We start from the raw sequence: 13565 nt of genomic DNA, 5'->3' as shown, positions 1-13565 counted from the left end.
TAGTCTTCAAAGAAAAGGATGTTTTCTTAGGGCATTTAAGGCAGTCAATATTCTAGTAATAATCTGTAATACATTACTTTTAAATAATATTACAATGCTTACTGATGTGATGCATGGTTTGAAACAGAAGTGCAAAAATATCCCCAGGCTGCAAGGAGTTTCTGAAAAGCATTAGCTATAACCCCTAAAGTTGCCATCTGCTTGCATTTTTAATGTATCACAAGGAGAAAATTATTAAAGTCATGGAGATTAATCATAGTCACTGGATTTAATTAAATGCTAAATTTAAGTCAAAACAATTGAATTGTTGTTATAACAATACCCATTTTGTCTGAGATTCAACTACTTTGGACAGTGCAGTTCTTGGTGTTTTATCCAAAAGTATATGTCATTCTCAGGCTAAACAAAGTTGGGCTTCCTGGTTTAATAAAACTAGTGATATAAACTCTGAGGCTTTCAGTTTTTGTCAATGATAGTATATTTTCATATTGGCTATATATCTAAAAATATAGAAGTTCCATGGAATGAATATTTGGAGGAGAACCTCTATTAGAATAGAGCTTAATGCAGCAGAAGCGGAATAACAACGCGGACACAGAGCTGGATTTAAACTGGGTCATTTTTATTAATTAAATAAAATTTATTTAATTCAACTAACATGGACCCGCAGAGGTCAACTGAAAAAATCCAGGGTGGAAATGACGTAATAAAAACTTCCTGGGCAACTTGGGGTGTAGCTCCATGCTGATCCAGGTGAAGGGGCCACGCCCTCACCTGAATCCCAGCCATGCAAGGCATGTGGGAGGTCTCGCCGTCCAATCCCAGAAAGGGAATTGAAATGGGCGAGACCCAGAGGCAAGTTCTCCCCAATTGCTCAGGCCGGTTTAAAAGCTACCATGAGCCCTTGGAGAAAGTCTGCCAATCATCCCCAAGGATGCCCAACAGAGAACACGCAGTTGCTAACCCCTCCCAATTTCCACCCCTAACCTGTCACAGAGGGGGGCCAGATCTCTATCTTGGCCCCCTGACTCTCCCCCCCACCTGTGCCAGCTTACACAGGGACCTCTGCAGGTCCTGTAAAAAGATGGTTTTTCCCTGTTCTGACAGGTGAACGCCGTCAGCACGGTAAAGCCAAGGCTGATCAATAGTGATATTGGGGTGGGAAACAACTACCACACCCAACTCTCTAACCAACTTGCCAATGGCCTTATTAACCTTTCTCCAGACCCTGGACCAAGAATGAGCAGGTAATGGTGAATCACCTGAAGCTGGGTCCCGAAATCTCCCTCCCCTCCTGGCCCTTGTCTGGGCCTCCTCGCTGGCCTGCCGGGCCCTGGCCGAAGGCCTCAAAGTCCTCCATGGCCTAGCCGCCGGCTCTGGGGCGGGAGGCAAAGCCCTCTGCTTCTTCAGGGCCATGCTAAAAAACCCTTAAACCTCCCTGTAGAAAACAGGGAGGAGTGGAATACTGCCGGGCCGAAAGCCTGCCAACCCCCCCCCTCCAAGCCTCAAAGGCCGAAAAGAGGGGGGCAAAGCCAGACCAAGGGAGGCCGAATGCCCCCGAAGCCCTCTTCTTTCTTTAGCAGGGGTGTCCCTTGCAAAGGGAAGGCAATTGCCCCACAAGGCTGATAGGCCCACAGCTCCTCGCCCCCCTTAAAATGGCTGCACCACGAGGTCCCTCGAAATGGCCGCTGATCTTCAGCGAACTCCAGCCGGGTGTTTGCCTGCTCGTTGCTGGGGCAAAAAGGAGGCCCCAAGCCTGTGCAGCCCTTTATAAGGGCCGGCAAGCCACGCCCCCAGCAACGTCATCGGACATCGCCGATGACAGGCATGGCCAGGATCTCGCGAATCTCACGAGATCCCAGCCAATCCAAGATGGCGGCTACGCCGGTAGCTGCGTTTCCCCAGCCCCGCTGCAAATCCAGCTGGGGATAATGTCACCAGCAGGGCATTCTTGGATAAATCTGGATTAAAACCAGAACTGCACTTGGACAGACATTTTCATCTACATATTAACTTCCTTTAGAAACTTTAATAAGACAAAGATGGTTAACTTCTACCAAATCATGTCATTTATCAATTTATCTCAGTGTTGTCTACTCTTACCCAAAAGTAGCTTTTCAAACTAGTGTCTTCCCAACCCAAGGTAAAATGTTAAGGATCGAATCTGGGAGATTTGTATACAAAGCAGTTGTGTCCACATCAAATAGAGAGACAAAAGATGCAATTAAATTATACTGCTTTAATCAGAAATTAGAGGAGATAATGACAGCTTTCTCCTTCTCTCCATATTGGTATACTAACCAACTGAAAGTGATGGCTAATTCTTTAAATGATAAATAGGAATAAGTGAAAGTAGAGCTACCAAGATAATGAAGAGTCTGGAAACTAAACAAAATGGATTAAGGATTTGGGCATGTTTTGACTACAAAAGAGACAATTAAGGGGATATACTGTATGATAGCAATCTCCAAATACTTGAAGAATTATCAAATAGAGCAGTGATGGCGAACCTCTTTGGCACGGAGTGCCGAAAAGGGAGCTCTTTGTGCACGCACTTGTCTGGGCCACAACCAGGAAGAGCCGCCCTGAGTCTTGTTGTGAGCCGCCCTGAGTCTTCAGAGAGTGGTTGTATACAGGTCTAATAAATTATTATTATTATTATTATTATTATTATTATTATTATTATTATTATTATTATTATTATTATTAGAGGAGCAGTTCAGGATGCATGCACGTACCAGGAAATGAACTTCTGGTTTCTGGCACATGCACCAATCAGCAGATCCTCCAGTTACTGCCAGGCATGAGCACCAATCAGCTGGGCAATGCACATGCTCACACCAGAAAATGGAAGACCAGCTCTTCCGGTTTTCGGCACTGCTGCATGTGTAAAGGCCAGCTGATCATTGCTGAGCGGGTGACGCCGTGCATGCCAGATAACATGGCTCCACGTGCCACTTCCTTCACGCATCCCTTAGGTTCACTATCGCGAAAATAGAGGAAACTAAATCTATTCTCTATTGTCCTGGAGAGGAGAACCAGAGCTAATGGGTTAAAAAACTACATGGAGGGTGATTCAAGCTAGATTTCAAAAGGACCTTCCTAACTATATGACTTATAGTGGAATATGATGCTGCATGAAGTGAAGAGTTTTTCTTAACAAGAGATCTCAAAGGCTTGATTCTGTATTATTTCTTTATCGTAGCCTACCACACGAGTTTCAAAAAAACAAAATGTAATCAATATAAAAAGTAGAAAATAATAAACAATAACCGCTAAAATATATTAAGCTAATATTAAAAAGAAAATCAAAAGGAAATGGTCAATCAATTATTTGGGAAGATTTGCTGTTTTCATAATTAGATATGATTGATTTGCTTCATATATATAATGTTTTAAACTGTATTATTATTTACTGTGTTTATTTTTTGTCATTGTGAGCCCCCTGAGTCCGCAAGGAGAAGAAGTAAACAAGCAAACAAACAAACAAACAGACAGACAGACAGGTAGGCAGGCAGGCAGGCAGGCAGGCAGATAGATTCAAATTCCAACCATGACTGGGTGCGAAGTGTTTTTCTTTTTATTTGTTTCTTTGTAATATTCTTTGATTTTTGAAGCTGCTTCTGATCATTTTTCCAGAGTGATCTTTTCATATTTCATAAATAATTTTGAATCAATTGTTTTTATAATGGGTGGAAGGATGAAGTTTACTATTTTTTCTTTGGAACTTTTCCTCTAACTCCTTATTTTTAGATAATTATTAATAGAATTTCTATAAGCAGAGTTAGCTTTCCCCTGGTTTTAGTATAAAACTCCAAGCACTAAATAAGATAGTAGTATTTTTAGCTCAAGATTCACTGATTAACTTAATCAATTATGATTTCATCCGAATTTTATTTTTTTAATGCTGGTAAGATTTCTAACTACACAAAAAAAACCAGTTTATTTGATGATATAATTAATACAGTAGTCCCTCGCTATATCGTGCTTCACCCACCACGGCTTCACTTCATCGCGGGTTTTGAAGTCAGCATTGGCACAGATACAGGACAAGCCAACCAGCCCGCGGCTGGGCGAATGATGACCGGGGTGGGGACTGAGCTCTGGCGGAGGCCCGTCCCCTCGTTCAACCCGCCTCGCCAGTGCCGAGAAGGCAGTCTTTGGAGGCGCGCTTAGTGGTTGGCGGCGGCGGCGGTGTGCTTGGGGTTGTAGAAAGAGCTGAGAAGGAGGAGAAATTCCCCATCGCAGATTTCACCTATCGCGGCCAGGTCTGGAACGTAACACCAGCGATAGGTGAGGGACTACTGTATAGCCATTCATTTCCTGACAAGTCTTGTAAAAGATGAGTATAATATAGGAATTGTTCTGATTATTCCTTAAAAAGGACAATAGTAAGGCCACTGGTTTATTTCCTTTAACAATAGTTTCCACAGCTTCCTCAGAATATAAATATATTTATTATTCTTTCCAAGAATCATAAACTGAGCACTTTCAATAAAAAAATATTTTTAGATATTTTCCAAAGCTGGAGATTTTTTAAAAGATATTGCCACTTCAAATTGTTTGTTGCTACTCAGTAACAACCAAATAAATCAAGTAGATTAGTCACTGTCTTTTTTTATCTGCTAGAGGCAAGCATCCATTTAATCAGAAAAAAGATTGTTATAGAAAACAAAACAGAGTTAAGAAGATGCAAATGAAGTAAGTGGGGGACAAATATCATCCTTTGTATCCTAGAAACAGAATGGTTTTTTTTTCAATTCAAGAATGCCTTTGGAACTTTAATTACTCAAGTAGATTTAGACTGGCTGACTTAGGTTTAAATTCAGAAGATAAAACAAAAGATCTCAAACATTTTGGAACAGATGAATATTGGTAATTATTAAAGAATTAAAATATTGTTTTACAACAGTTTCTTGGGGAGAAGTGGTTTTTGACAAATTTGACTTAGTTTTATTTACAAGTACAGCATTAACACTGTCTTCAGAATCATAGTGCTAGTTATAGATAAGTGACATAAGCATATTACCTTAACTGTGCTGAGAAACTAAGCAAGGTGAGGCTGGGTTAGTATTTGGATGGAAGGCTATTGCCTACAATAAAGACTACAGGTTGGCTGAAAGGTTTTTTACAAAAAATATAGCCTCAAAACAGAAAATATCAAGCCACTTCCTGATCTGAAATGCAGTGTTTTATTAGAAGCTAGCATGGGTTTGTTAAAAGCAGATCAAAGAAGATGGGTGGACGCTGCCAGGATGGTAGCTGAAGACTGGACAACATGATGGATATGTGGATGGGGGGCAAGGATTCGATCTTTCAACTGGGTGATAAAACCCGGAGGAGTTCAGATTCAGGTTTCACCCCAATGTACCAACGTGACTCTTAATAAATTGGAATTCTGAGGAATACTTTGCCTTGGATGCTATTTGGAACTCTGACATTATTACTATAAAATGTTCCCTATTCCCAGCTACCTAATTCAGTGATGGCGAATCTTTTTTTTTGCTTTGGTGCCAAAAAGGTGTACATGTGTGCAATAGCATGCTCATACCCATAAGGCAATGTCCTCCCCAGCGCATGCACACAACCCCCGCGCTGCCCCTCTGCACATGCATGCAACCCCCTGCATTGCTCCCCCTCCCACTCTTGCACACAGGCCTCACTGAAGCCTCCAGACTTCTGGTAGGCCCATTGGGCTGCTTTTCACTCTCCCCAGAGTTCAGGAAAGCCTCTTGAAGCCTGGGGAGAACAAAAAACCTCCGAACTTCTGGTTGGCTCATTTTTCACCGTCCCCAGGCTTCAGCCACCTTTCCTGAAGCATGGATAGAGAAGAAAAACAGCCCAATGGGCCAACAGGAAGTTCACTTTCAAACTTCTGGTTGGCCCATTGGGCCATTTTTTGCCATTGGGCCATTTTTTGCCATCCCCAGGGTTCAGGAGGCTTTTTTGAAGCCTGGGGAGAACAAAAATGGCCAAAAAGAAGGCAAAAAATCAACTGTCCAGCCTGCACATACACGCTGGAGATGAAATAGGGCAACATCTCATGTGCCCTCAGATATGGCTCCGCGTGCCACTTGTGGAGACGTGCCATAGGTTCACCATCACTGACTTGTTAGCAGGGACTGGGAATGAAAATAAAAGTTGTTCCAGTGTCATAAAATCTTGGCAGGAAAAGTATTTTAAGGGACTATTGAAATTTTGGGAAATGTCATTCAAGGGGAACTTAAGTGTAGAGAACAGAAGCTAAATTGGAATAGATTCTAAAAAGTGAAATAAACATTTTTAAAGCAAAATTACTTTGATTGCAGAAACAAATCAAGCAGCATAGAAAGAACATAGATTTTACTGTAGTTATTCAAATAATTGGATGTTTCTATATGCACAGTCGTGACCATTAGGATCAGAAATTTAAACACTTGCCAAGACTTGGTCAATATAGGATTAACAAAGAGACAAAGTAGAGGTCTACTAAGAGAGGTCCAACACCATACAGATTGCATTGTTCTGGCTCGGAACTAGAGGACAGAGAACAAAGTCAGGACAGCTTGCTAATAAATTATTGCAATAGGCCTTGCCATGATGTGAATTAATTGCTTACCATTTCAGTGGTAAGAAATGATCAGGGCACTACAATTGCTTGGAGGGTCAAGCAAAATGAAATCAGTCTTATGGCACAGCTTGTGCAACTACCTGAGGAGGCTCCGTACCCTAGCTTTATTGGGCAATGTTTTAAAATCCTATAGAATATTACTTTTTAGCTTCAGAAAGTAACCTGAACTACAACATGGTTTGTTTTTATTATTACTCCATGAGAAGTATATTCTGCCTTTTCATACTATTCCCTATTCAACATTTCCCACAACCCACAGAGAGAGTGATCCTCAACATTTTATAGCACAATTAATAAAGAAAAACCAAAGAGATAGCATAGTTTATATTTTTCTCTATTCATTTACTTGTTAAAATCACAAATATTCCACTTACGTGATCACCACCCATCTTTTTCTAGTGCAAAAGCTCAAACTCTGTGTGATGCCACCATATCCTATGTTTAAATTTAGCTAATCCCAATTCACATAGTCTGGCACATACAACACAATTGCTCATGGTTAAGTGAACTATAATTTACTTAATGAACTCAAATTCCTGGATTTGCACAAAATATGGGATTAGCTGATTTCACATGAAAATCGAAGTTAATGTTGATTGTCTAGTTTGTAATTCATACAAATTCATTCACAGAACATGCAATGATTAGCAACAATTCAAAAGTTTTTAAAGTGAATCCATAACTCACTTCCCCCTGACTGAATTCTGCTTCTAGAGCAGTGCTTCTCAATTATTTTCTGTTATGCCCCACAGGAAGAAGTAAACACTTTGTGCTCCCACCAACTTTCTGCCGGAACAATTGTTTGCAATATTTGGCACATTTTTGCTTGAAAAATATCAATCTATTGGGGTGCAATGTGTTTAAGTGATGGCTTAATTTATTTGGCTACATGCTGTCTGCTGCCAACATTTTTAGACACAGTAAACATACCATTCTTTCCTCAACTCCTACCATAGTCACAGTGAAGCCAAGTGCTACATACGCTTCATCATATGTCCTGGTCTTAGCTTTCAGGAGATTTACATTTGTCTCATGATTTCCGTCTCTCTCCTCCTTTCTTTTCACCCTTGTTAATTTTTTTTCCATGGTGTCTCTTAAGGTTTGTTATCCGCACTTCCTATCTCCTGCTCTGTGCTACATGCTATTGTTCAGTGCAAAAAACCCCTACTCCTTGCAGCAAAAAAAAAAAAAAGCACATTTCCCAGGGTCACGCCTCTCCCAGCATTACTCCGTGTTCTCCCAGGGGGGGGGCACCCCACTATTTGAGAAGCACTGTTAAAGGAAGGTATGTCTGGGAGAAAATTCCACACATTGCAGAAGGCTTTGTCCATTTTTCCTTGGCCTTGGAAACGTTGCTTGCAATACTTTTGGAAACTCCAAGCCTACAACAATTTTTCTGTGAAATTTCTCAGAAGGAAAGGCAAAAGTATGTGGAAAAAGAAGAAGCAAAATACTTTGGCAATACCATAAGTTCATAGAGGCAAATTCCCAGGGGTAATTAGGGACCCTTTATAATTGTTTCATTTTTAACACAAGGTTCTTGAGGCGTCAAGAACTGTCTTAATTCATAACATTTCTCCAAAAGTAAATATAACAAGGCTACATTCACTTATTAAAAAATTGACTTGCAATATCTCTGAACTTCTTTCTGTGAATCATTAACGCCTACCCACATCTGAAGGGTATTTTTGTTAGTAGCTTCAGACAAAAAGAACTTTGAATTATTATGGAAAATAACTTTTCTGCTATAATATCAAAGAAAACACTTTGCTTCTGTTCTGTTTCCATAGTTCAAAAACTCAGTTTACACATTTTAACCTTATAATAACATTTTGAATAGATGCAGTAATATTGCCAAATACATTGACCACCAGGTGCTACTATGTGATCTGATTCATCCTATTGGAACTCATTGGAGGCGGGGTAGCCAGAAGAAGTTCTATGGGACTGCACTAGAGTGCCTTCCGTCCCCTGTCCTATTACTCTCCTATATCTCCTATATCTCTTCTTCTATTCTTTCATGATATACTCTATTCCTATATATATATGTATATATGTATGTGTATATATATATATATATGTATATATATGTATGTATATGTATATATATGTGTGTGTATATGTGTGTATGTATGTATATATATGTGTGTGTGTGTGTGTTTATATATATGTGTGTGTGTGTGTGTGTGTGTGTGTGTATATATATATATATGTATGTGTATATATGTATGTATATATATATATATATATATATATATATATATATATATATTATGTTACTATATTCTATATATTCTATATATTCTATTCCTATATCTTCTTTTCTATTCTTTCTTAGATATATTTTACTATGAGTATCTCCTCTATAAACTTCATCATGTATTTTACTATGTGTATATTGATATATACTCACTAAAACCCTCATTGTGTATTGGACAAAATAAATAAATAAATAAACCCATTATTCAAATTTAAACTCATAAACCTTTCACTTTGTAAAGCCCCCCCTCCCCAACTATAACAGCAAATGGTATTATACATTAGTAGCTTCCATTACAGCAGACTTGGAGATAAGAAGTCAATGTCCTTTAAAGGAAATTCCATATAGAAAATGTAATCTGTAAGTCAAAACTAATCAACTTTATGGGATCTGGATGTTCTGTACTAAAGTTTACCCACAGTTGTCATGAGTAATCAAATCATCCAAAGGGCAGATTTACTTACATTAATGTAAATCAATCAGTAGACCACTTCAAACTTTTTGGTTATATGTGTAGGTAACAGCCAGACAATGCTGAACTTTGCACAGTTATAATCTATAAAAACACAATGCACTGGAGTAAATTTACATACAAAATACAGTGGGCTCCAATTGGCCCTGAGGAAAGAATCAAGCCTTTCTGAAATGTATCTTACTCAGTCTGTGTGAAGTGATATGGCTTTGTAAAACTGTCTCATTTCCAGTTACATGAACAATTCCATCAGGGTGACACTCCATCTGCTTTGCTTAGTTGGAAGAAAAGACAAAAAAGTCTTGAATTTTCTGTCAAAATAAAAATCATACAGGAACATTTTGAGAGTATCTAAACTTTCATGTACCCTTCTGTAATCAAGATAAGGCATTTGCTGCCCTCAAGTGGCCCCAAGTTTGTTTTCTACTTTAGACATGCACATGGCAATTCATAATTGTGTAAAACCAAGCCTAAAATTCAGCAAACATTACAGATTACAAATTGCAAATTCTATACCAGAAGATTTCAACTGAATTCAGAGACACATATATCATTGTGGGATTATTTTAACATTTCTTCCTAGAAAATAAAAGTACTTAAACATCAATACTTCTTAATAGTAAAAAGGCAGTCAAAAGTAATTATTTTCAAAAGTAATTTAGTATTTGTACTCTGGAACATACAACAAAATAGCAATTTTGTAATTTATCCACATTCATTAGGCAAACAATAGCAGCTACCCTACCCCTACATGAATGTGACCTCACAAATGGAAGGTCACAAATTTTATTTCCTTAAGAAAGATTCCTTTAAACTTATTTTCTACGTTTTCAGTGTGATTTTTTTTTTTTAAAAAAAAAACTAAACTTCAGCATTTGCCTTGCAGCAATTTATATGAAAAGTGAAAGAGTATATGTAAACATTGTGTCTATTGTTTCTATGTTACATCCATTGTAATGTACCAACTTCCTTGAGGAATGATAGGAGACTATCACCCTTCAATGACAATGTCTGGTAGAGGATGCTTCTAAAAGTAAATTGAAGTTGTTTTCAATATATGTTAAAAATTGCTTATTTGGAAAAAATTGTTATCTAGATGTATGGCCTTTATATGTATTGTTCTATGAAAACATAAATATATGATTGACACTTCTTAGAGAAATACTCAGCCAAGAGGAAGTGGAAGTCGGGTAGTAATGTTTGTTTCTAACCATTGTTGCTCTTTGTAATATCGTGTAATGTAAAAATCAGGTATGGTTTAGATGAATCTCAGAATAAATAGAATATAACAACAGAGTTGGAAGATACTTTGTAGATCATCTAGCCCAGCCCCTATTTAAGCAGGAGACCTACACCATTTCTGAAGGATGGTAGTAGTCCAGTCTTTTCTTGAAAACTTCCAGTGGTGAAGCTCCCACAACTTCTGAAGACAAACTGTTCCATCAGTTGATTGTTCTCACTGTCAGAAAATGCAGAAATAAGGAGACATTTTCTGATAGTGAGAACAATTAATCAATGGAACAGCTTCCTTCAGAAGCTGTGGGCGCTTCATCACTGCGAGCTTTCAAGAAGAGACTGGACTGCTATCTGTCAGAAATGGTGTAGGATCTCAAGCTTGGGCAGGGATTGGACTATACAAGGTCCCTTCCAGCTATGTTACTCTGGATAATTACAATAAAAGGGAAAATGAGATTTGCCACCACAACTTGAGCACTTCCTCCTAATAGAAGCCTGTTAAGTGAAACCAAGCCTTTCTCCAGGCAGATAAATGAAATCATAAGCACATGGGAAAAGCTAAGACAGCATAGATATTACTAGTACTTTAGCACCATCTATTGGCATGTTATTAAATTTGTGTGTAAAATGCTACAATAATCTTTTTAAAGGGCTTGCAAAGAAAGCTTCTTGTTTATTTTTGAATAAAGACTCTGTGCAAAAAAGAATAGGAAGTTAATACCTTTCTTTTTCTTCTTTTACCCTACACTTTTTCCTCCTCCTTTTTTCCTCCCTAACTTTCCCACTATTTTTATTTTTCTTTATTTTATATTTTGATAAACTAACAAAAATATTTGGAAATCAAATCCACCCACACACACTCTCTCTCTTTGTAGTTCAGTAGCAGTTCCATCAGTCACGATTACCTGCTCTGTCTCTTTAACTTTTTTTTTCTTTTAATCAGGAATGCTCCAAAGCCACATCATTCCAATCACAAATAACAGCAACTTCAGATGAATTCCAGTGAACTCAAAAGCAAAATAAATCCAAAAGAGATAAAAGAACAAAGTTAACATATGAAATAAACTCAACAAAGAGTACTTCCAACAAAGAGATAAAAATATGATTTAGGTACAGACAAGACAAAATGGTTGAGAAAGGGCAACTTGTACACTTCAATAGTTTTACAGCAAAGATTTTTTTTACATGTGCAGATGATGATATCATGACACAAGGAGCCATTCTGCTGGTTTCTCTCTCCACTTGCTGCTCTATCTCCATCTATTGGAAGATTGAGAAAATTGGGAATATCCAATTCAGCATAGTTTGTAAGCTTGCGGCTACAGGGAAAAGGAGAAAAAAAATAGTATCCACTATTTTTAGTAATCCACTCAGAGATTGTTCCTTGCAGTGAAAAGGAAGTCTACACCCAAGTTTACATAATCAACGTATTTTCAAAATCATTACTGTTTGTAAGACACTGTAGCATACAGGGCCATGATAATATGAGTTGTCTAAGTAAGCAGGGCTTGGTAAAATGGGCTTGCCATACCTGACCCACTGCATTGTCTCTTGGGTCACATCCTTTTTGAGTCCTTCTAACAGCTACAAACTTGCCATGTTTTTTTTTCTATGGAAAAGAACACACACTTTGAAAAGTAGTAGTTTCTTTTTTTCTATAGCAATTCTCATGGTTTTTCTGACAATAAAGTTCTGGAAATAAAAATCTAGGTTAACTCAAATTAAGGCCATCTCAGAATCACCAATACCATTGCTTCCTTTTTTTTACACATAAAAAATAATATTTTAAGAATACCAAATAGAAATGTTGGTGCAAATATTCTTCTCTTTCTTGCTGCCTTTTCCAATCTCTTTCTCAACATCAATTAATGGAGAATTCAGGGTTTTTTTCAAGTACAGATTTGAGGCAGATATTCTTTTATTAGAAGATGTTGCTAAAGAGCAGAACACCTTGATTTTTATAATACTTACATAGAATCTCAGTAGTTCAAAACGAATGAAGGCTGATTTGCATATACTTAGTTTGCATATGCCTAATTTGTAATGTACTGAAAAACCATAAGCAAAAGCATATAAAATCAATCACATCATTTCTATTATAGCAGGGTGATGGAATGCATGCATAGAAGTAGCATTACAATAACTATGAGTTTCCATAGTCTTCTTGCAAGAGAAGTAAGAGAAGTATCCTTGGCTTTGTCACATATACATGTTGTCACAGTGTGACACTAGAGGGCAGACAAGTACCGGTATATCTTTTCAAGCAGTCAGTTTCAGAATGACAACTACAATAGATCAAGAGTTCTTAATCTTTGGGGGGGGGGAGAATCTTTGGAATCTTAACAAGAACCCTGGGAGGGGGCACTCTAATATATTTGGGGCAGACGGTTCACCCTTCATTAAATGAAAACATTGTCAGTTACAAAGGATCGGTTTATAAAATGTAAAACTCTTCAACAATGTAAAACTCTTCAACACCACTGATAACACAACTACTCTCCAAAAAGACCTGAACTCTGTTTCTGAGTGGTCTAACACATGGCAACTCCAAATGCTCTGTCCTACACATTGAGAAAAAGAATCTGAATTCCAAATATGAACTAAATAATCAAGTTATCACAGATAATCCCCACTCAGTTAAAGACCTCAATATACTAATAACAAAAGATTTAAGTGCCAAAGCCCACTGCAACAACATAGCCAAGAAGGCTTCAAGAGTTGTAAACCTAATACTGTACTACGTAACTTCTGCTCTGGCAATCTCTCACTACTTACCAGAGCTTACAAAACTTTCACCAGACCCATCCTCGAATAAAGCTCATCTGTTTGAAATCCATATCGCATCTCAGACATTAACACCCTTGAAAATGTCCAAAGATACTTCACCAGAAGAGCCCTTCACTCCTTCACTCGAAACAGAATACCCTATGAAACTAGACTTACAATCCTGGGCCTAGAAAGCCTAGAACTAAGATGCCTTAAACAAG

The 13565-nt window shown here is 38.1% G+C and overlaps 1 protein-coding gene across 1 annotated transcript in view; it reads left to right on the top strand.

The window, feature by feature from the left end:
- The first annotated feature begins 658 nt into the window (after positions 1-658).
- DNMT3L (DNA methyltransferase 3 like) overlaps positions 659-13565 on the top strand; it is a 25835-nt gene continuing 12928 nt past the window's right edge. The window contains exons 1-3 of the mRNA XM_070751562.1: positions 659-703; positions 1108-1247; positions 2088-2143. Of these exons, the coding sequence (XP_070607663.1) occupies positions 659-703; positions 1108-1247; positions 2088-2143 (241 nt within the window). The remainder of the gene's footprint in view (positions 704-1107; positions 1248-2087; positions 2144-13565) is intronic.

This window comes from Erythrolamprus reginae, chromosome 4 (genome assembly GCF_031021105.1).
Source record: "Erythrolamprus reginae isolate rEryReg1 chromosome 4, rEryReg1.hap1, whole genome shotgun sequence".
Taxonomy (NCBI): domain Eukaryota; kingdom Metazoa; phylum Chordata; class Lepidosauria; order Squamata; family Dipsadidae; genus Erythrolamprus; species Erythrolamprus reginae.
Note: the sequence above shows the minus strand (reverse complement) of the source record. Positions and strands in the feature narration are given on the sequence as shown.